The following is a 24847-nucleotide window of genomic DNA, read 5'->3' as shown; positions in this document are numbered from 1 at the left end:
CATTAATCTAACCAGAAGATAAGCAGAGATAACAGGCCTTATAAATCTCCATTCTAAAATAAAATATATTATTCTTCCCCTCTTGCTCTTGTTTTTTCCCAGCACGTCTCACCAGCTTTGTGTCTGCAAGGTAAAAAGGCAAGAAAAAACAGGTGAATGGTATCTTTGATTCCTTCTTCATATATTATGGAGCTATCAAATCCAAAACTGATGGACTATACTGTGAAATGCTCCAAATTTTATGTTACTACAATATTTAAGAAGAGCTGAGCTGGACTCTAAATGTCACACCAAGACAAATCAGAAGACTTGATTTCTTTTTTGCATTTCATGTCATACCTCCACTTCTCACTGCCCTGCCCAGTGCAGCACTCTTCCAACACAGTTATCTCTACTCAGTTTTTTAAATAAAACCAAGTATTTTTCAAATACTACCACTCATCAAATAAAGAGCCAAAAAAAAGCCCTCGGGGTTGGAGTGGTTAGCATGGCTTTCGGTAAATCCTCACTTTCTGTACAAGGCTCCTGCAGGTGCTCAGGAGCTGAAACTGGTGTTCCAGGCTGAAACACACATGGCAGCCTCCTGTGTACATGCAGGTCTGCTCCATAAGGGGTAAAATCCTAGAACACTTTAAGCAATTTTCTCAGAAACACCTTGTTCACCTGCAGGGATGTAAATGTCAGATGCTCTCCATCCAGCAAAGCTCCGTGTCCCCTCCCGCCCAAACGCACACCTACACACGCTGCACTGTAAATGCCTTCACAGCCAGCTAATTACCTTTGGGATTTGATGTGCTTTCAGCCAGTTGACAGAATAGCTTTTCTCCTGAGCTGCCTAAGTGCTGACACATTGAGACAAGCTGCTTGCCCACTGTTATCCCACACAGGCACCACTGGCCCCCCCAAATCCCCTCTAATGCACCATGTCCGGGAGCTGTGCCAGGAACTGCAGGATAGATCCCAGAGGGCAATGAAAACCATTTGGGCTAGGACTACTGTGGGGAAGGTTAAAATCCACAAGGGTTCATTGAAATTCAACTGGGATTAAACCAGTAACTTACTACCAGTAAACTGGATGATGGAGAGATGTGGGACTGCTTTTTGTTGTAATTCCCAAAGCCATTATGCTGATTACTTGATTACCTTAATTCCCAGTTGCTAACCTGAGATAAAAGACTTTTTATAACTACTAAAACACAGTGCTGCGGCTCTCTGGAGAAATACTTTACTTGCACTCATACCTGGGAACCCATAGGCATCTTTTGAAAAGCTCTGAAAGCAAGGAGGCAAAATACCCTGTCACCAGTGCTGACAAAAATCAAAGACAGAGGCAAAGTGGCTACTGCTGCAGAAGCAGCAAAATGAGAAAAAGAAGGCAAAGAGTTTTCCTGAGTATTACCATATAGATACATACACATTAGAGAGAGAGCATATATATATATATATATGCATGCTTAACATGGTTGCTGAATAGTTGTGTGGGTAGAGGTATATAGGGTATATTCCCTATATATGAGGGAATGCAGCAAAGCAGAAGAAAGTTGTAGCAAGCTTTCAGGTCTGAACCTGAAACCTGCAGGCTGGGTTAAAACACCAAGGGAGTGTGTAAAGGCAGCAGTCGTACAGATGCTGCTGGAGAACATCAGCTCTTAAAAGACCATCTCTGCAACAAAGGAGAGCAGGATGGGACAGCAACCTGAAAACCTCAAAATCTCCCTCTGCCAAAAGCATAAAGGAATAGGTAAGGGAAAAAAAGGTTGTGCCACATTATCAAAAGTACGCAGCACTGCTGGACCTACAGTTTGAAAGTGTGGATGGGAGGGTGCTCTGAAAGCACTGCAAGCTCCACGTAGGTGATAAACACAAGCCCTTACACAGAGTACCTGCCTACACTCTGCAGAAGTACATTCATACCAACGGATAACTATTCTTTATTTTGTTATCTGCTCCAATATTCATCCTGGAGGATAAGCAGGCGGTTTCTTGAAGGACCTTCTTCCGCCAGGCTCCGATTATGATAAATGGAAGCAAACCCTGAGCACACCAGCTGCTGAACCAGAGCCAAAAGGTGAGTCTATTAGCATTAGTGAGAGGTTGAAGTTCTGGGCTTCGGGTGATGGAGAAGAAAGCTGACAACAGATGTTATGGATGGGAACTGACTCAAGCCTGAAAAGAAATATTAAGTACTTTTCCACAAAGTCCTTCTGTAATCCTGCATAACTTATGGAAAGTGTAGACTTGGAGATCTGGGCAAAGGTGAAGATTTTATTATGGCAACTGCAGGTCAATAAATCTCTGAAGCATCATCGAGCTCCAGCAGACAATTCACAATGCAAAGCAAAAAGCATCTGGCTTGTTACAGGACAGTAACCAAGAGAAGGCTTTTCTCATTTCATACTTAAATAAAATAGAAAGGAATTTACCTTGTTACAGGACAGTAACCAAGAGAAGGCTTTTCTCGTTTCATACTTAAATAAAATAGAAAGGAATTTACTTTAGGAATGGCCCGTTCTAGAGCAGGACTCTCTTTAATAAGAGAAGCTAGGGTTGGGGAGAGCACAGGATCTCTGGGATCCCCTTTGGAAATCACACAAACACAAGACATGGCAGTGCTGGGCAGCACCACGAGCAAAGATACCCAACAGGAGTCTGTCCCAGGAAATTCCCCTGTTGTGAGGGGACATCCAGGTGAGCTGCACAGGAAACAGGTAGAGAAGCAAGAAATCTGTAGAACAGACACATTCATATGCTTAGGAAACAAAAAGAGGTCATTTGGAGGGCTCTCCTGGACACCTGCAGGAACAGCTGGACTTCAGAGCTGCTCCTGCTTCTCTTTTTAATTAAGGTGTTGGCTAAAATGCCTTGCAGCAGGCAGAACTGGAGAACTCTAATGACATTTCCTGCTGCTTAAGTACACATAGAGGAAGACTTAGTCTAAAAAAGGAAAACAGAGGTAAAGCATAAGAGGAGGTATCCAGGATGCTCTGTTCAATGTCATGAAAGGTTTATGTGAGTTTGCAGTGAAATGGGGCAGTCAGGCACAGTTAGCTCTTTCCTGAGGCACACCATTCCCTACCCTCAGACACAGCATGCAAGAAAAAGCTCCAACATAAGCTTGTCAAGGTGCTCCCTGCCAGCACCAAGGCCCATCCAGGGGGAAGCCCAGCCTCAGGTACTGGGCTCCAGGCAGGTGAACCAGGAAGGAACCTCCCCAGCCCCACAGTAACTGCACCCGGTACAGGGCAATGAAAGCCAAACTGAAGAAAACATCTCCATCAGGATTGTTCTTGGCTTGTTCGTGACACAGCCACCAACCCAATCAACCAGGCTCTTTCTGCTCAGGGTAGAGGAACCTGCTTTTCTGGAGCATGTTTCATTTGACAGTTCTGGCTTTCTATCTTGGGAAGGTGGTCTGTGCTAGTGGAGGAGGCTGTTCATTTACACTGACAACAGCAGGAATCACAACCATCAGCTCAGGAAAGATGTCCACACTGCACAAGTCCAGTGTGAGACCACACAACAGCGTGGGTTTTGCTCAGTGTGTGCTATGAAGCTGAAAAGCCAGAAGCAGTACAGCCCACACGTGTGGCAGGACAGAAAATGTGACTGGAGTGGCTCATGGATAAGACAAAATGAAGAAAGTCTTCTCTGGTTCTGGCAACTTCCTGCAAACCCAATGCCACCATGAGGAAGGGAGCCAGCTCCTGCATCTAATTAAGTTACAAATTCCCTGGTTTTCTAACTAATCCCTGGGCTACGTGCCAAATTTAGTACTCTCACCAGAGCTCATATGTGTTGGTTTACACACCACAGAGGCATCCTGACACTGCTGGGAGCATCCACTCGCAGCAAACAGGGTCTGGGTTCTCACTTGTGGAGACATGGGGGAGTCTTCTAAGGGATGTGGGGGAATCTCATTCAGGATTTCTTTTCACTCAACCCAGTCAGTTTCCCTTCAGGGAAACAATCTTCAAAACTAAATATATTTCGGAAAGAAGGAGTCAGACTTGAGACAGCACGGAACAACTACTATTCCTGGCAATCTGAATGCTTGTCCTGAAAAGAGAGCTCTCTTTGTGAGCTGTGACAACCAAAATACCTGTTTCTTCTCTAAATCTTGCCCCAACTTGCCCATACGTCAAAATGAAAATTTATTTTAGTCTATTATATACTTTAAATATGCATTGTCACTCCCAGCACCATACACAAATATATACATACTGTTTTTCTTGTAGAGGAGAATTTCGAAGCAGTTTGACTCATAGTTGTCGAAAGTCTGTCTGACTTTTTCAATGGTCTTCTTGTCTGTCAGTTCACCATACATAAAACTGAAAAAGAAATAAGGTTTCTCTTTTTTTCTAGACAAACAACTTTGTTACAGTCACCTTAAACAGCCTAGGCATTCGAGATGCTGTGAACTGTCACTTACCAAGGTTTAATTATGATTTACACTTCATTTAAATATTTAGAGTGTCACAAGGACACCTACAATAGTGAGTAACCATGACCACCTTCTTACTGTAAATGACTGCAAATAAATCCACTGTAATGCTTCATTAAGTGCTTTTTCTGAGTATATCTTTAAGGATATATGGTTATATATCCTTATAGAAAAATAGCTGACAGCTTATGAAACCATTATCTCCACAGCTGCAGGCCACGGCAGGATTGCTGTCAAAACAGAGAAAATGGAACAAAACCTCTAAAACCTCCCAAATTTTGTTCAATCCTCTTGAAAAACCTTCTGGAGGAGGAATGCAAGCTATTACAGGTAAAGGCTGTTGGCTGAACTGATGGCAACAAATCTAATCTTCTCAAGATGCATCTGGGATAATAAGATAATCAGAATTCTTTTACTAAATACCAATTATAAATAGAGGTAGGATTTAAACAGTGAGGAACAATGACTGTAACGTTCTGAAAATTCAGTACAGGTAGCAAGTGTATGAGTTGCCTCATACAACTCTATATGTGTAGCTGTGCCTGCACTACTACCAAACAACCAAATTTATCCTCGTTTTCCTTACTGCATACTGCATTTCTTTAATAGTTTAGTGGAAAATATTAAAAAGCTTTCAGAGATGCATCCCTCTCCAGGCTGATAATATAAAAATGTAATTTTAACTCTGCTATTTCTTGTCACTTGACCATCTCATCTTCGCATTCTTTTCCAGGTCAGACTTCCAGCTGGTGTAAGCAAACCCAACCCCCTGACCTAACTGTTGAAAGCCTTTGTAAGGAAACAGCCAGGCTTTTATTGTCATTCTTTCCTGGATTAAAAATAAGCAAAGGCGGCTCTGTGCAAATGCCCAATTACAGAACTGAAGTAAAATGGAACATGGGATAAAAGCTTTCAGGCACTTGGATGAATATACTTTTAATTGATCAGACTTTTTTTTTTTTTCCCATTCTCTTTGTTCACAAATAGTTTGGGCTTCAGCTGAAACCTACAAGAGACAATCCTGAGAATATGAAAGAGAAAAGCTATCAGTGCCTCTGTGGTTTCAATGCAGCTTCTCCTATTGATCAACAGACCTCCAAAGGTTCAATAAACATTTATTTTATGTCCACTGCTCTGAAAGAAACAATAAAACAGCATAGTGCTTACTGGCTCAGCAAGCATTAAAGTACTCAATGAAGGCCAGACCATGAATCTTTTCTTTGCACAGCCAACCAAGGGAGGCAGTGAGGCTGCTCCCAGGACAAGGTGCTGCCTGACAGGGGTGGTGGAGGCAGACACAGGGCATGGGAATGAATACAACATCTGGATATTAGTACAGGTGCCTTTTCGCTGGTAACACAGGGACTGCTATTGATTAGATTGCTTATTAGGTAAGGTTTCCTCACTGAAAGGGTGGTCAGGCATTGGAATAGGCTGCCCAGGGATGTGGCAGAATAAGCGCCCCTGAAAGTGTTCAAAAAACACGAAGATATGGCACTTGGGAGCCCGGTTTAGTGGTGAAGATGATAGTATTGGTCTAACAGTTGAGTCGATGATCTTAGAGGTCTTTTCCAACCTCAATGGCTCTATGATTCCATGAATGGTGTGGCATAACTGTTACCTTTGGGACAGCCCTGCAGTGGAGATGCCACTACAATGCCTGACATCAGGAAATGGTTTTCCCCAGTCACAAGACTTCATTAATGTACTGATTATCATTAACATACACAGCTGTCTCAAGGAGATGCAAGACACAGCTTACTGCTCATTTTCAAATGACCTGACTTTCTTTCCCAATTTCAGTTGATAATCTTTTATACATCTATACATGAGATGACAACAAAAAGAGTTTGATATTTCTTTTTTAATCTGTGCCTTTTTTAATGCACTGATGCATCTCTTTTTTGTGTTCTTGAGACTTAAAAACAATGTTTCACATAGTCCTGGAGGAAAAAATAGCAAGAATTTTTTGCAGTGCTTGATTTTACATGACTTATAATACAGAAAGTCATCATTAATTAGTGTTAAAATGACAAATCCTACTTGACGTAGAGAGGTGGACGATACCAGTTACTGCTGCTGAACATGATCAATCAACTTTATGTTTTAAATTAAAGGCAGCTTATGGTTGCAGTAAACCTGTAATACCCAAATCATATATTATACTCACATATAAAGAGACATTTTAAAGGCTTGTGGAACAATAAAAACATTTTTCAGAAGGCAATTTTTAACAGCATCAAAGGAATCTCAGAGCCTTTCACTGTACGAGTTATATAAGATCTCTGCTTATCACAGGTTTAATTTAATTTAGTCTGTCCTATTTTGTACACATGGAAGGACTCCTACTTCTCCAGTCAATCACTCTGTCTTTTTCTGCCTTGTGTTTTTTTTCTGTTATTTAGTGCTTGTCGAGTGCCTTGAGTGCAAACTGTACAAGACATAAATATCAAACCCACTCTGCTACTGGGAATCTCACTACGTAGAAAACAGGCTTATCAAAGAGAAGCAAGACTTACTGAAATACTCAGAGAAAGACACAATCTTAGATATTTTTCCCATCTTTAAAGCAGAATAGTTGTCATTTAAGATGCTTAGGCTCCCACCTCCCTCTGAAAGCATGCCTTGAACAGAAAAGCCTTATCCAAAGCTTCATTTAGTGCTTCTCTGTCCTTTGTCAGGATCCAGAGCACGAGTACCAGAGCAGGTCCAGGTTTGTAGTGCGTGCCAGGGTAGCAACAGCTGTTTGAGAGGAATTATCCAGGACAGGTGAAGCACAGAAGGCATCCAATCCTACTCGATTTACAGCATTCAAGGCATTGATTACAACAGACAAACATCTACCCAGGAGGAACAGCAAATACACCTCAATAGCTTCAAAAGCCTGCAAGGTGAAGAGCACACACCATTTCTGAGAAGAAATAGTGCAGCTCCCTGGGTCCCACTGGTACACTCAGCGGGGTTTCTTTGCAACAGCTTTGGCAGTAAGGAGGCCTTCACACACACACAAAAATCAGGTCACGGTGTGCCATCTCAGTATCAAATCTAGCTTTTTTCAAGCCCACCACACTGTACCCACCATGCAAAATCACATTTATTTGAACACAGTGGGAATTTTGCCACTAGCTCCACTGGAGCCAGGATTTCCCTTGCAGACTCTTTTTAATCCCACTTGTGACGGCAGTAAATCAAAACAAGGGAGAGCAGAGATGCTGACCAAGTGTTTCAGTGAAAACAGTGCCTATAAAAATCTTGGGTGCAAGGAAGAGTGAGCAAAGCAAAGTCTGGAGTGAATGTCAAGTGTAAAATGACAGGGTAGGTCCACTAACCAGCCACTCAAAGGGTGCCTTCTCTTCCAAAGGCTGGATGAGAACACAGAGCTTAACTGATAAGCAATAATATTTAGAAAACACTGGGCATGAAACCAGTAGTTTTCCTGGATGCTGGCTGACTTCCTGATGCACATCCAGGCAAGTTTTTTGGTTAAACAGAGGTTAAATGTCGCAGATGCCCTGTTCCTCCTGGACTGTCAGCTCATTTTCATTTGGCACAGCAATGCTTCACAAGCACATGAGTTGTTCCACCTAAAAATTCTATTCATTTTAGCACTCATTCACACCAATTTTTCTATATATCAGCCCAAGCTACACATGGAATTTTGGGTGCCATGTGCACTCAGAAAGAACACATATCAGCTCCCATCACCCAATATTACGTAGCCTGACTTCTATGTACACTGTGCCTTAAAAGGTGTGTATATGTATATATACATATATATATATATAGTGCCTGTGAAACTAGGGAGACTGGCACTTGTACTAAGTTTATAAGTGATTTTCCTGCCAATGGACCCATTGGTGCTGATTACAAAGATGAGAGAAGTGTAAAATCAAAAGAGTTACCAGCCTGTCACAGGACTAACTTATGGCTGAACTGGAACAAAAATCACTCACACCTCCAGTGACTTAAGTTTATCCTCCCCTCCCTGTGATCTGTAGTAGCCAAGACCACCTGAAGACTGAATACAATGATCGCAGAATCACAGAATTATTTAGGTTGGGAAAGACCTTTAAGACCTCTAAGATCATCAAATCCAACTATTAACCCAACGATGCCAAGTCCACCACGAAACCATGTCCATAAATACCACATCTACATGACATACGAACAGTTCCAGTGTAGGGTATGGGGTAGGAAGGATAAAGCAAATACTTGCTGGAATACCAGGAGAAAAGCATGGCTGAAAGATTATTTGAAGGCACTTACAGTCAGGGGCAAATTTACCAAACATTGCAAAAACTATAAACTGCCCTTTATCACAGTTACGATCACTAATAACAGTTACTGGAATCAGGGGGTAGACATACATAATTTTTATCTGTGTTTTTAATTTAGTTGAATTTTTGACACTGAAAAGCTGTAAAAGGAGACCCTTCCAAAACCTGCAATAACAGTATGGAACCACAGCACTTTCATCCCAGATCACAGAGCAGTAAAGCAAATATTACACATAAAGCAATTTTTATGTAAAATGTATAATTTGGGCATAACATAGCAAAAATGGACTGTGAGGCTGACTCAGAAAATACTACAAATAATAGCCCCAGATATCAAAAACCCTCCAATGACATTCTACTGAGTAAGCCTTAGGAGGTAACATTGGCTTTCAAGACCATTTTCCTTTTGGTATCTCTCATTAGAGAGCAGCTCCAAAGACACTGCTCTGGAAGGCTGCATGTTGCGTGTCAGACCACACTGAAAATCTGTCCAGCCCTCTGTTAATCTGAAAGTGGGATGCCTCTTAAGAAGCAGGAAAAATCTGTATATGTAACTTGTAGAATCACAGAATGATTTGGGTTGTAAGAGACCTTACAAATCATCCATGTCCAATCCCCTGCCATGGGGTCTACACCTAGACCAGGTGGCTCCAAGCCCCATCCAACCTGTCCAAGAGACAGACACAACAGTATTGGTCATGCTTTGAAGTGTAGAGAGGGCTCCCCAAAATCCAGAGGTAGATGTACAGAATGAAAATTAAGGAAAAAAAAATCTTTGCTACAAACAGATAATTCCTCCTTGATTTGCATCTGCACAATTCACCTGTATGACCTATTTCAATGTGGTCAAAACGGGATCCTTACAAATGGTAACAGGAGACTATAACATTCACAATAAGCACCCATGGGCACAAGGGAGTCATTATCAGAGAGCTACTGCTAAACCTTCACTTACTCAACACTTTCCTAAAATGACATTTTATATTTGTAATTATTTTAATGTGCACAGGCTATGAATGTGCTGGCTCACACCAAATTTATTTCAATATACAGGATGGCAGAGAGCAAAGGGGAAAGCATGTATGAATATCCAGCGGCTGTGATAAGGCTATTCCTTCAGCCCCACTGAGTATATCAACTCTGTCGCTACTGTGTGAATGAATATTTCATTTCAGCAGCACATGCCTATCTCCTGTCTATTTCCCATCAGAGGACACTTGGCTGCACAGAGCAATCCTAGATTCCCAAGGCTTCCTTCTGTTCCCTGCACATGAGAGCAGTGACTACACATCAGCACGTGTTGCTTTCTGGAGTAAGCAATGACTGCCATCCAGGGACAGACTCACTGTCAACCCTGCTCCCACCAGCATCAGCCAATCATCAGTGTATGGCAGCACTCATCTCCCAAAATTTATGACTGTAGATCATAGAATCACAGAATCACAGAATGGTCTGGGTTGGAGGGAACTTTAAAAGATCACCTAGTTCCAACCCCCTGCCACAGGCAGGGACACTTCCACTAGACCCGGTTGCTCAAAATCCCATCCAGCCTGGCCTTGAACACTTCCAGACATACAGTGCCCTCTTCCCAGCGCCTAGAGTTGGTCAGTCCCTGAAGGTAGAAAGGGAAAACCTACACAAACTGGTATCTCAGCCATTCCTTATTTGCCTTGCTCACACACACATGCACATGCACACGCATCAGGGATTCAGTCCTTCCCCAAAGCATCTCCTTTTAAAGGATGCAGCAGACAAGGAGCAGATGCATGTCTGACCACAAATCACAGCTGCTCGCTCCTGAAAGACCACCAACAAAAGGAAAAACCCATAAAGCTGCAATGCTTAGAGTAAATATATCGGCAGCTTAATCACCCTCTTGGGAGTAAAGATGCACTTTGTGCATTACTGTGCTCTGTGTGTGCTTAATAACAAGGGCCAACAAGGGCTACAGAACAGCCCACTGCCTCCTGGAATGGTAACAGCAGAATTCAGTACAACCTAGCAAAAAAAAGTCTTTGAAGTATAATAGTTAACTCAAAAACCCATTCTTTATTGCATCATTAGCTAGAGCATATTATTACCAATACTAGCCAGGATAAATTTCAAAGTGCTTTGCCATGTTCTGGATAAGTTGTTGCTTTCATTTCTTAAAGCCTGTTCTAATACTTCAGTTCCTGCAGGACAATGCCTGTCTTAGATCAATCCTTTTTCCAAAACCTCCCTGTTCTTCCCAGCAGATAATAAAATTGCAAGTGCATCAGGTGTCAGCAGACAGACACTGGGCATACCTGCAAGTGCTACTCTTCTGCATGACGTCAGCTCGATGGTATCCAGAGAGTTTACAAAAACCGTCATTACTATAAACTACGGGCCAGTCCACAATCTGGGCGTTTCCCAACAAAAAACTGGATTCTGAAAAGAGAAGAGAAACAGGGCTGTTGTCAGTGGCAAAGTACAATTAAATCCTCCATGTGTCACACAGCAATCGCTCGTGGTGGTAACTTCTATTGTGACGTTTCAAAGGGAACTGAAATCAAAATGGGCATCAGAAAAGAAATCATGATGAAAGAGGATAACTCCTAGTAATGTAAGCAGCTTCTTACACCCCAAAATACTGATATAAGCACCAATGTTTTAACAATTTAGAAAGGATTCATTTATTCAAAACATCTGGTCAAGCTATCATGTTTGATTTTTATTTCACATGTATCTTGGAATCAACCCTAAATTAACTTGCAAACTGAGTGTTAAATGCTAAACTGTATGTGAGCCCAAAACTGATGACAACTCTCTCACTTGAGATAAGTAACTTTTTCCTCCTGACAGGTCCAAGCTGGTTTTGCAGAGCACAGGCAGCATTACTGGGATGAGGGACAGAGAGTGTCAGGAGCCGCTGGGGAAGATCAGGTTGCACCCGTCACATCTCATAGTACACCACGTGCCACATCACATCTGGGAGTGTGGATATGAACTGTGATATGGAAATTTAGCATGATGAGTGCCAAAGGGACTTACACATTCAAATAATACAAAACAGGTACCTAAAGGGCCTACAAGAGAGATGGAGAGGGAATTTGTATAAGGGCATGTAGCAATAGGACAAGGGGTAATGGGTTCAAAATTACAGAAGGGCAAGTTTAGATCAGGTATTGGGAAGACGATTTTTACTGTGAGGGTGGTGAGGCACTGGCATAGGTTGCCCAGGGAAGCTGTGGATGCCCCATCCCTGCAAGTGTTCAAAGCCAGGTTGGACAGGGCTTTGAGAAAACTGGTCTAGTGGAAGGTGTCCCTGCCCGTGGCAGGGGAGGTGGAACAAGATGGTCTTTAAGGTCCCTTCCAACCCAAACCGTTCTATAATTCTATGAATTTCAGTGGCAGTCTACTAAAAATGCAAATAGGTGGGTTTGGCACATCCTAGTAACAAGCATCCATTGCTGCAAATACAAAATATGGGCAGGGAGTAATTCTGGGAGGCTGAACTCAGGTTTAAATATCACTTCAGTCATCTGTTCTTTCAGTCAGTGCCTACAGTTTATATGCATGGACTGGCACCAACACATCATGAGTTAGTCCTAAAATAGTTTTATTTTTCCATCCCTGCTTTTAGTAAGGCATTTCGAGAGAAGGAAATACCCATTTTACTTAAACACAATGTTGTGGGATTTTACGTTCATTGACACTGTAAACATTCCTAATTTTGTTTCAGAAATAATATTCTCCCTTCATAGAGGTTCTAAAATTGTGGTCTGTGGTAATCTTCAGTGTTTTCTTTGTTTTTACAGTTAGTTCCCAATTTTATTTTGACTGCAGCTATGGAACTAACTGGTGCTAAAAAGCTAACTAACTAACTAACAATGGTGTTAAAAAGCTATTAAAATATAACTATTAACAATCATTGCTGCATAGAAATTATAGGAAATGTTCCTTTCAGCAGTTCTTGTGGGGAAAAAAATTAAGGATATTGTTACAAATTTTCCTCATAATAGCCATGAATGGTTATGACAACTACAGACATAATACTAAGGTGCATACATTCATTTTCACATAAAATGATATGGGGTTTGCATGAGCTACACACTACTGGAATGTACATTATGCAAACATTATTCTATTGAATTAGGAACATGTACTAAAAAAAATGGTATTTCTTTTTCCTTTATAAGCATGAATTTAGAAAAAAATAATCTGGAGATTATTGGATTATGTGTAGAAAAGCAGATTTAAAAATATTTAAAAGCCGACCAATGGGAGAAATAAAAGTTTAGATTTTGTGAAATCTAACACTTTTAAGCTCAAAGTATTTATTTGAATCCATCACAAATATTCTTAAGCCTAAATGTCAACTTTTAAAATTTGCTTTCCTACCCAAAGGGAGATGCCCTCGCTACAAGCAGCAGGAGACACAGAGAAAAGCCTGAGCATTACATAAAATCTCCCTGGCTTCCCACAGCCCTCTCTGCCTGGGGACTCAGCCCAGTTTTCCTCACCATGGCACAGACAGTAACACAGGGGACATTGTGGAAGCCCCGGGAACCAAAGAGTTCACTGTAGCTCATCCCACTGTGTTATGTTTCCCCTAACACCCTGCCTCTTCTCCAATTTGGAAAAGTGGAGACACCACAAGCCCTCTAAACCTGCCAGGCTCTCCCCATGGTTGCCACCCTGCCACCACCACATCCCAGCAGCTGGAGAGGATGGGAGCACAAGCAATTCTTAATTTCCCATCCCACCAGGAAACAACCAAGATTACAAGCCCTCTGGTTAAATTCCGAAAGACTGTCTTTATAGAATTGTCTTTCGCCGAAATTCTGCTCACATATCTCGACAAAAAAGGGCACAACCTGGTGAGGAGAGGCTGCAATTCCAAATGCACTCACGGATGCTCTGCACATCTCTGAGCTCCCCAGAGGACCACAGTCCAAAAGCAGATAACCCTGCTCCAAAGCCTCCCCACCCACAGACATAAACTCGATTGTGTATTCCCACCACGTAACTGTTTCAGGACACAGAGTACACAGTAGAAGATTCGTGTTGCAGCCAGCAGCTGATCAACAGCATTTAATGGTTGTCTTTTATGGACTTTATACTTCTTCACATCAGAGGGTCTCAAAATACTTGATAAGGCACTCAACAAACTGATAAGTCCACAAGAAACTTGGGAGGGAACAAAACATAAAGCCAAACTATTGATAGATGAGTGGGGTTTTTTTTTAAATCCCATAAAAATTAGAAGGAAAGAAAAGACACTAGAAGTATCTTGGTTGACACTAGTATTTGTAATATTAGATCAGATACATAGTATATGTACTATAAAATTGACCAGATATTAGAATATGTTTTCTTTTGTCCTCACGAATTTTCTTTTACTTAGCTGACTTCTTTTTACCCTTGTTTCCTAAACAAGTAAGGCTTATTCATCCATGCTCCGCATGTGACTATGAATCATGGAACAATTTAGGCTGGAAAAGACCTGTAAGATGATGGAGTCCAACTGCAAGCCCAGCACTGCCAGATCCACTATCAATATGTGTGTGTGTGTATGTGTGTGTGTGTCCTATTCTAACAGAAGGAAAATCTTGAATCAATGTTTATCTCTTGTTAAAGACCAGTGAATGTAACTGTGGGCACAAAGCCACAGGAATCCACGTTCCATTAATGTTGCTGCTCACTGAGCAGCTTGATAAAATTCAAAGAAGAAGGGTCAACATGTGACCCTCGGGTTTTATTGTGCACCCAAGTCTCAGCATCCACAAGACTCCCTATATTTAACCTACCCTATATTTTATCAGGAGTCATGTTACCTTCTCCAACTAAGACACAATTAATTCTTTCCTATTTCCACAGTTTCTCCAGATCAAAACTCCAGACAGATTTAACTCTACATTATCCAGTCCATACTCAGCTGCAAACATCCAAACCTTGTACTAGATTACAAGACACTTCAAAAGACCCTCTCCTTTTTGGCCATAATTTCTTAAAATCACATCACCACCACTAACCACTCATCGAAAGTCCACTTCTGCAGTTACCTCCCCTGAGATGGAGCCACAGCCAGTCCTGGACTACTAAATTCACCTGCTTGTCTGACTTTTGTTTCTCTACAGCTCAGATACATGGTTTCCTTGCTAAGAAAGGTCAATCACAGTTGTGTCTTTGGTTTCAATTTCCATTAGGCTTTAGCAAATTCCACTCTGTTCCATTTCCACCTGGCTGCTTGAACAAGGCGTAAGAGACCAGGGTAGGAAAAACCTAATTTCCTCTACATCTCCAGTTGCCACAAGGCAGCCAAAACCAGAGATGTTCAGACTCCCTGGTAGAGGCAAGCTCTCCTTGCCTGCTCAAGTCTTCAACAGATAAAACTGGTGTTTTATGCCTCCAGGAGAAGAAAAAGAAAAGGAACCAAGAGAAGGTCTGCAAATAGCAGAGTGATGAGCATAGCAAGGACACCAGTACTGGGATCTCCCCAGCTCTATTCCTGTTGGATTCAATACACAAGAGCTATATTCTGCAAAGCAAGTTTTTTTACAAAATATGATATATAGGAGGTATTTCAAATAACAAGTATTTCTTAACAGAGTTGAGCTACTAATAACTGGACACCACCAAATTCATCCATTACACCCACACTGGAACAAACGGATTTAAGTAAACCACAACTTCACTGAAAGAACAGCATTATAGGAGGGACTGCCAAGGATAGCCAGAGTTACAGATGGTAATGCATAAATACAGCTTGTATTCTGCCATACAGCACTAGTAACTAGTGCAGTATCTGTGCTATGGCCCAGAAAGGAAAATCTTCTCTTTCCATGTACAGCAGCTCCCAATCTCACCAGTATTTTACTACGGAGGTTGGGAACTTCTCCACTGGTCAGCTGGACATGGGCCACTGCTGAAAGCAGGACAGTAAATCTGACAGACAGTGGTCAGCTCCAGCACATGAAACTCTACGCAACTGGGATCCAGACGACCATGGGGTAGTGTCACATACTCTGAAAACATTAACATGCAGCCAACTTCAAAACTTGCATGATGATTAGTCTGAAATCTCTGGTAACGTATTCATCCTTGCTTGGATTTCTCCAATGCACTGAAAATGCATTTCCACTTCTCATTTCCTTAGAGATAAAAAGTCAATTTTTATTATTTCTAAGCTTGTCTTGATGTCATTGCCTCCACTAATCATTTTATTCACCCATCCCCCTTTCTGATATATTGCAGAGAGCCCAAATCACAAATCTGTAGGTTGTATAAGCTCTTTGACTAGATACCTCTAAACACCAGTGTCTGTCTGTAAGAGCAAGGAAACAGGGCTCTGCCAGCAGACTCATCTGTCTCAGAGTTGCGAGATTCCTCTTAAGAAGGCAGCAGGCTTTTTATTAGCTATTATAATTCTCCTATTTACAAGGTTTAATACTGATGGCAAAGAATCAGGGTATTAGAGGCATACAGTTAGCAAAATTTCAGGTTGGTAAACACAATTGAGGAAAACAATTTTTAAAGGCACTGTATTTGCTGTCGCCACAGTTCTATTTTGTGTAGAGACTCTTTTGTATACAGGCAGCCAATGCTGTAGAGCAGCAAGCCTTTAATCTTACTCTATCTTGCAGTAGCTAACACTCAACACAGCACTGAGCCTTGTTTTGTTATTAAAATAAAATAAAAACACCACAGTGTGCAAGCAAATTTTTTAACTAACAAAATGCCCAAAGCAGTGTAAAATTCATGTTATGTAATGACAGAAGAGCAAGAACAGCTAAATCATTCCAGGAGATATGCTTAGCCAAGTGAGAAATGTTGTCTCTAATCATCTTTTCTCAAGAATGCTTGGATACCACTTGTAACCAAAATTGTTTAAATCACCATTTCAGAATTCCATCTCATCTGGAGAAAATAGGCAACTGATCTTTTTAGAAAACTCGCAACTGAAAAGATGTTCTAAAAAATGAAGTAGTAGAAGTACAAAAGTAATAATAATGATTATAATAACAAAAAGAAGCAGTATTTCCATCTAGGAACAAACTCCTAACTCTAGCAAATTTACACAGAGCTGTCCTTCAGAACTATTACCCTTCCACTGCAGAGCAAATGCAGACTAGACCAGACAGGAACTGTGAAATGTCTGGAATTTGCCTTTTTTGCTAATGTTGTCTTATAAAAGCCCCAAACCACTTAAACTGCTGTCAGCTGATTCTCCTTATAACTACACAAGGTCAGCACATTGCTGCAGACTTGTTTAGAGCATCCTGGAAAACTAGTGGTGATCCCCTGCATGTGTGTGTACCAGGGAGGAGCATCCTAAAAAAAGTTCTTTTTAATTTTCTTTTAGCTTTCCTGAGCAAGCCTTGGCCCTGACAATGCATATTTCTACTGGAATTGTTTGTGGTGACTCCAACCACACACTCCAGATGTACTGCATCCCCATGGAATACAGCAAAAATCCTAAGCCCTTTCAGAGGGCACAGCCCTCTAAGATTTGCCTCAACGGGCACCAACATCCCTCCAGCTCCAGGGTCTGCTGCAGACAAACTTCTGTTCTTGAAGCAGCAACCTCCACCAGCACTTTGTACTCCTTACTATGAAACCACAGTGCTGTTTTCTAACAAAGCTATTATTTCCCCAGCGTCTTTAAAGCATGCAAAACATCAGTGTCATCCAATTTATCCAGCACATTACGCGTTGCTTGCCTGAAAAATAAATCTCTCAAAGGACTAACTCTTTACGTCACCCTTCTGTGCTAGTGTTGTCTTTATTTAACACTCATATCATGAAAATGCAAAGAGGGCTAAACCCAGAGCTAGGTGCCACCATACTGACTGTGTTGAAATGATCTATTTCCTGCCCCAAATAAGTGTTCCTCAAATGAAACAGAAGACAAATAATCCAGCACTGGCTGGAATATTAAATCCATGTGTAAGTCACTTAGCTGAGAATACAGCAGCTTTCAGCAATTTAGCAAGTGAGCTAGAGAAGAAAGATTAGGGTCTGCCTGAAATTTACCTCCTGAAAACTTAAAAAATTAACTGTAATCATTTTGAATGCGAAAGCCCAAAAACAGCCCTTGCCTCTACTCTGGCACAACATCACTGACTCCTAGGAAGAGTTCTGAGGCAATAAGGACAAGACAGCATTCCTATAAGTTGCCTGGAAAATGACATTTCATACAATTCTGATCCCAGTTTTTCCCACACACATCCATTTATCCTAGAATTAAACTAATCCTCATCTATCCAGGTTATCATCTAAATGCCACTGCTGAATCTGTTCTCTATTAAAATTATGCAGAACACAACAGAGATGTACCGAGACTAAATTTAAACTGGAGCACGCTGTAGCTCTCACTCAGGCACCCTCAGGGAGCAACCAAAAGCCAGATTTCTAATGTTATACAAATGAGAGTGCTGGCTCCACACTCCCAGAGGAGAAAATTGTGGTAACGGGAGCTGTTCAGACACAGGGGCTCCTCTTGCAAACACTCAGCCCGCAGCTAGTCCTGGCTGCAGTTCCACAGAGCCTGGCTGCATCTCAAAAAAAAAAACTGCTTCAGCAGAGATTCATCTGCCTCTCCCTTGCTCTCCCCTCTGTGCCAGTGGCTGAAGCAAAGCTATCAACAGGACGGATCCCAGTCCAGCACTGAGGTGATGCTTCAGGAGAGTCTCCTCAGGGGCTACTCGCAGCCAGAACCCCTGCCGGCTGTGGAATCAAGCCCTGGCCATTGGGGATACCCAGGGTTTGGCACTTACAAATAGCCAGTCGCTGAGTGTGATGATTAAACCAGTTCTGTTGTTTGTTTGTTTTTTTTCTAAAAAGCAGATTATTAAAGTGCCAACTCCAAAATATTCTATTATTTAATTTTATCAAATCAGAAAATTCTATTTCCTTTAGCTTTCCAAGAGACTAACTTAAAATCCCGGTTAACCACCAAACAGCACTATTTTACAACAGGCTAATTAAATGTATTTCCACAGCTCACTTCACTTCCTGACATTATTTTTTGGCTGTATACTCGTTCCAACAGCAATAAAAAAACCTGAATGTTTACTCCAAAAAAAAAAAAAAAATCAATAATTTCGTTTTTTCCTTCTCTCTCACGTTTAAACATTAACTTAGGAATGCAACAACTCTTGCAGTGACCTCTTGTGGCAACGCTCAGCAGCGCTCAAGCCTCTCCCAAAACAAAAGGACACCTCTCCCACCGCCCCATCCCACCAGCCACAGGCACAGAACGAAATATAAGAAAGTAAAGAAATACAAAAAAGAAAAGAAATGAAAGAAATTAAATAGAGACTAGACCCACAATTAAAAATTAGACCACAACGCAGCTGATCAAATCTTAAGGAAATCCATCTTTTCCTTTAACTAGCAATAGAGCATTCTTTGGGTTTCTAAATTAATACAGTGGCACAGAGCTGCCACAACCATCTTTTTCTTTTAATAAAAATAAAAAATTTAGACCATGCAAAACCCCTGATTTCAGCAGCAGTCAGATATGCTTGGTCTTTCTGCACTCAGCAAGCCCATTTGAAAAGTAAGGAAAGCAGGGCAGTTGCAATTGAAAATTCCTCACAGATGTCATCTAGTAATGCTTCTCAATGTAAAAATCCTCTTTGCATTGATTTACGTATCAGCAGGCACCCTGCAGTCACAGGAATGGCAAAAGGAACCCTCTGCCTTCAAATGCCAAAGAAGCCTAATGACATAAGCCCCTTGGTCATCCCTTCAGTAACTTCTGAGCTGACCTGGAGGATGGAAACTTTCACCCCACAGCGTATCATGACTTTTTATGTAGAGATTTAGGGAACCGCTGAGCTCCGTGGTTTTTTCGGAGGATCCCAAATAACAGACATCCAGTAAACTTGAAGAAACTTGCTTTCAAGTACTTTCTCTCTGCAGCATATGTAATTTAATTTGGATCAGATAGAAATGCAGGTAGTTTTAATTCAGGGGAGAGAAGCCCACATGTATGACCTCCCACGAGAACAACATTCCATCACCCTGCCTGTAAGACAGGTACACTACATGAGCTAGAAAGAAGGACAGAAGAGACAATAGGCACTTATTTTATCCATAGTACCAGTGTAATAAAAATTAAAAAGGTGTCTTAGCGCTACAGATGTGACTCTTGTTTCCTTCCCCCTTCCTGGGTAACCTGCCTTGACAACACAGTCACCTGGGAACAGGGCTTATCCTTTTTCCCATCGAAGTCACAGGGACCCAGCAAGGCATAAAGGTCTGTGTGAAGGAACTGCTTTGTAGTAACATGGCACAAAGCTGAAAAAGACCAGAAATTACATACTAACTTCATTAAAGCTCCTGCTGAAATTCTCATTTAAGCCTTACAGAGATAAGATTTCAGCCCATTGTCAAAATACATTTGTGAAAGACCCACTTTTCTGAAGAAGCTTCTAAGAGTTATTGTAACAGAACCAACATCCAGTAATAATCATTCTTGTCAAATAAATAAAATTATATATACTCTTCCACTAAATTCAGCCCCTCTTCCAAACTGTTAGCAGACTTTATTGCAGATTGTTGCGAAGTCCCAGAGTTGCTTTTCTCACAAACTCATCCTCTACTATAAAAACGATTTATGCCATTAACACACACTTAATCCTTCTGCTGCTAGAGTATGTGAAGGGTTAAATGGATAGGCAAGACAGACAGGTTTCTCCTCCCCTGTGTGCAAGGCTCAACTCACTGGATGACTCTGCCCATGGGACAGGTCCACAAAGCCCAGCCCTGATCTAGAGACTTGCCCAATTCTGTACCTGCTGCACGTCTGCGATACTGAGCTGTGGTCAGTATGAGCAGGAGCTCTGAATGCACTGAAGAAGCAAACAAAAATATCAGTAATAATGGGCACAGACTGGTGAGAACATCTTAGGAGAGAACATTGCCCTAAGGATGGTCCTTATTAAAAGTCCCAAATACTAATGGCAGTAAAAGGCAGCCACCTTAATGTGATTTAACCCAGTGCTCTCACAAAACACTTCTTCTTTCAGCTCAGCAAAACACCTGGTGCTCTTAAGATCCAGGGCACAGCCAAGGCTGTAGCGAGATTGTATCAATCTTTGTGAGCCTCAGATAAACCTTGATTTTCACTGTGCTTTGAAAGAAGAAAAAAAAAAAAAAGATGATTGCAGAGAGTGCACTGAGATCACCCTGAAGACAGGTCTGTGTTTTCTGAGGGCTCGTCCCTTTTACCAACTGCAGCAGCCAGTCTAATGACGGACCCCACTGCTCTCCACAGACTTTATCTCTCCTCAAGTGGAACTCAGCTGTGGTGTGGGAAAAAACCTGCAAAGCAGTTCAGAGGTTGCCATCCACCACCAAAGGCTTTGGGAAACACCTGTAACCCGGTGCTGTCCGAACACCGAAGCATAATGCTGACCTGAAACACTTCAGAAGCTCCACGGTGTAAATTCATCTCCAAAAGAGAGGTTCCCCAGGCAAAGGGACACCGCGGGACCTCTCCATCACTTTTGACAGCTGCTTCATCCTTCCCAAACACATTGACTGGGAGAGGAACATCTGGCAGAGCATCCCAGATATCCCACCCTCCAACACAGAGGGCAAAGAGCTATGGCCACCCCATTCCACGGCCACCCCATTCCACAGCCACCCCATTTCACGGCCACCCTGCTCCTTTCTACTCAGCTCCTCGGTGTTTTCCTCCTGACTACACACTTCCTGTGAGCGCTTCTCCCACAGTTTTAATATCATTTGTAGCCAAAGCTGGGGTACAAAGGAAAGGTTCACAACATTCCTAAACAGAAAATGCCTAAATAATGCTGAAATTTCAATATATTATTGCTCTTAATACCAGGCTGACCACCACACTAAGCCTACACACCCACTAAGCCCGTTCCCAGTTCTGACTTTCCACATATTAAAATTATTACAATTTTGTCTATAAATTTTGTTATTCGGATCCATCTCTGGCAACTCTGAGTAATTTGTCTCCACCATTTTGAAGCCATTGCTTCCATTTCACCTGAAGAAGAGCCTATCTGTTGACATACCTGCCTGATTTTTCCAGCAGTACCTGTAGCCTATCAGAAATTATTACTTGTATTTACAAACCTTCTCCTGGTTGACAGGAAAAGATTTATGATCAAGAGGTGCAATGGGATTGCATAAATGTGACAAATCTCAAAGCATAACATTCTTTAACCAGGAAAGTTGACAGAAGGGCTTCTCTTGAGGATGCTCAAGATGTATTTTAAAAAACAATCACCAGTCTTTCCTTCATCCCGTTCCTCAAATTGCCAGTGAAAAATCTCTTGGAAACTGGTGAATCAAAGTATAAAAATGAATCCAGCAGATATTCAGCAGACCAAATCCTTGTCTTCTACCGAGCACTGGCAGGAGATACTTGAACCAGATATGCTCTACTGTATACTATTAAGTTTGGATTAAACAGTGCTGAATCCAATGAAAATTACTATTCCTATAAAGGATAAATAAGGCTATGTCTTGGATGACAAAAATAAGAACTAAATCATGTTTCAGGCCACAATACTGACAACTTACATGAGTTAAAAACAAATTCCCAATCTACTTTCCTCTTTGCTGTCCAACGGGGCAGATTTGCCTCTGTAGCATCATGCTTAGGCATCACCAGTGCCAGAGAAAAAGAAGCACGAATGACCAGATCAGCATGATATACGCTCTGAAATTAGACCAGGTTAGAAGCCGGAAGAGAATACATGCTTTTAAAGCACAATGTTCCGAGCTTTTCCAATTTTTGACATCTCAAAGCTTTACTGAGCTTTCACCAGGGAGGACATGTGATTTAATTAGAGCATGATACAAAAGCATGGCATTCCCAAACCATGTTCCCAGCTCTGCCTCTGCCTTGCCGCATGACCTTGGGAAATCAGCTGTGATGCCCTGAGCCCCCATTTATGCCACAATTTGAAGAACAGGTTGGGAATGCCTCTGTGTGTCCTCTTCCACAAGGAGCTGTGAAGTGTAATTAAATTCCACCCAGCGCTTTGAAATTGTCAGAGGGAAGGTGCTATATAAACCCTTATTAATTAAGCTTGCATTTAATATTCTGGGAAATAAATACACTATTGCGGGAAAGCAGCTCTTAGTGATTGTGCAGCTACAGGGCTTGAGAGGGAGTCAGCTGCCGACCACAGAACTGACACAGGCAACACGAGAGGGAGGAAGCCCCCAAAAAAAACAGCTGATGGCTTAATACATTCTAACATACAGCATTTTATAACAAATTCCAGGTCCTCATCCTGCTGCTTTGGAAGTCCATGAATCACTAATTCACTACCTGCCATCAAAATCCGCACATCAGACCACATCAGTACAAATGTGAGGTACATCAAGAACTCTGCAATAGGAAGGTGGAAGGGAACACTTTTCACCACGATTTCACATTCCATTAGTGTCTTGATTAGTAATAAATGTGGCAACTCTTCCCAGTGCTCTGCTCTGGCCACCTTTCCCACTCCTGTCCCCAGATGAAGGCTGGCACAGCTGTGCTTCCCCATGGCAGGGTCGCTCAAAATTTGGGCTGACCAACTAGTTATGTTTTAGCAGATGCAAAGTTGAGGTCTCTTACATTTCTGCAAACACTCCTATGTTTCTGTGGTTATGTGCCAGTGCAAAAACTACATAAAAAATTGAACATAACTAGCACAGGGCTTGCCTAAAGCAGCATCTACAGCAGCACACCCGAAGAGACCGTGGGCTGCAAACACACTGTAACTTTACTGGAGCTGTGTAGTCTTCTTGCTCAGTGCTTTGCACTGCAAGAAAGGGTGAAATTAACTCCAGCAGCAAGGAATAACTCGATGCCACACAGTCCTGAACTAGCCCTCGACACAGTCACCTAACAGAGGGGTCATAGATAAGCAACTGCAGACTGTTCTTTCCATATTTTCTCAGCCACAGGATTAGCATCACCCAAAGCACAGTCACTCCCTCACCGCTTTCCCGGTACCTTTGCCACAGACTTTAAAGTGTCACAGAATCGCAAAAACTTTGAACCCCTGAATGGAAACGACTGCAAGTCTGATTATTGCAAAACTAAAGAACAAGAAGGAGGGGAAGAAAAAAAAAAAAAAGACCCGATGAGCAGAGAAGATATTAGAAACGTAAATTATGACAATTTATTGTCAGAAGCGTCTCACAGAAAGAAGGAAGAAAAAAAAAAGGGTTAAATTTATAGTAGCGATAGCGACCTAAGTGCGGGCTGGGGGGGGGACGGGACAGTGGAAGGACCGCCGGGGGATGGACAGCCAAGGGAAGGACCGCCGGGGGATGGACAGCCGAGGGAAGGACCGCCGGGGGATGGACAGCCGAGGGAAGGACCGCCGGGGGATGGACAGCCAAGGGAAGGACCACCGGGGGATGCTCCGGCGGAGCTCAGCGGGGCACCGCGGAGCCCGTTCCTTGAAGGCACCGCTTGGCACGGACCCATAGGCGCGGCAGGGAGGGACGAAGGGTTGGACAGACGGAGAGATAGATGGACGGACGGACGGACGGACGGACGGTCGGACGGATGCATGCACGCACGGACGGGCGGAGGGGGGGGGGGATCTCTCACCGCTGGAGCGCCGGACGATGTTCTCCAAGAAGGTGTTCTGCGGTGCCACCAGCCCTCTCTTGCCCCCCGGCATCCTGCAGCGCCGGGCTCGGGGGCCGGGGGTGCGCGGCGGCAGCGGCGGCAGCGGCGGCGGCGGCGGCGGCGGGGGGGGGCCGGCGGCGGCGGGAGCGCCCGGTGCCCGTGAGGAGTCGCGCAGGGGCGGCCGCGGCCGCTCATGGTAGTGGCGCCCCCGCGGCGGCTGCAGCGCGGACTGTGGGGCCGCGCCGCGCTCCGCGCTCCCGCCGCCGCCGCCGCCCGCCCCCCCCTGCGCCTGCGCCGGCCGGGGGACGGGGGGGGACGGGAGGGATCGGGAAGGGATGGGAAGGGGTGGGAGGAGGGGGGTGGAGCGGCGCGGAGGGGCGCGGGGACCCGCGGAGCCCGCGGGGAGTTGGCGGAGGCACCGCGCCCCGCCGAGCATCCCCCGCCGGCCCCCGCCCCTTCCCGCGCTCTCCGGGGATCCCCCTGAGAAGTTCTGCCCTGTGCCCCTGAGCGAAACTAAGCGAAACCCCAAGCCCCCTGTTT

General features: G+C 43.1%; 1 protein-coding gene across 1 annotated transcript in view; it reads right to left on the bottom strand.

Moving 5' to 3' along the window:
* KCNH5 (potassium voltage-gated channel subfamily H member 5) overlaps positions 1-24389 on the bottom strand; it is a 175761-nt gene extending 151372 nt beyond the window's left edge. The window contains exons 1-3 of the mRNA XM_032691257.1: positions 24287-24389; positions 11007-11130; positions 4222-4328 (exon numbers count right to left, since the gene is read on the bottom strand). Coding sequence (XP_032547148.1) covers positions 4222-4328; positions 11007-11130; positions 24287-24359 — 304 coding nt within the window. The 5' untranslated portion in view covers positions 24360-24389. The remainder of the gene's footprint in view (positions 1-4221; positions 4329-11006; positions 11131-24286) is intronic.
* Positions 24390-24847: the final 458 nt, after the last annotated feature.

Source organism: Chiroxiphia lanceolata, chromosome 6, assembly GCF_009829145.1.
Source record: "Chiroxiphia lanceolata isolate bChiLan1 chromosome 6, bChiLan1.pri, whole genome shotgun sequence".
Classification (NCBI taxonomy): domain Eukaryota; kingdom Metazoa; phylum Chordata; class Aves; order Passeriformes; family Pipridae; genus Chiroxiphia; species Chiroxiphia lanceolata.
The sequence above is the reverse complement of the archived record's forward strand: the minus strand, read 5'-3'. Positions and strand labels throughout refer to the sequence as shown.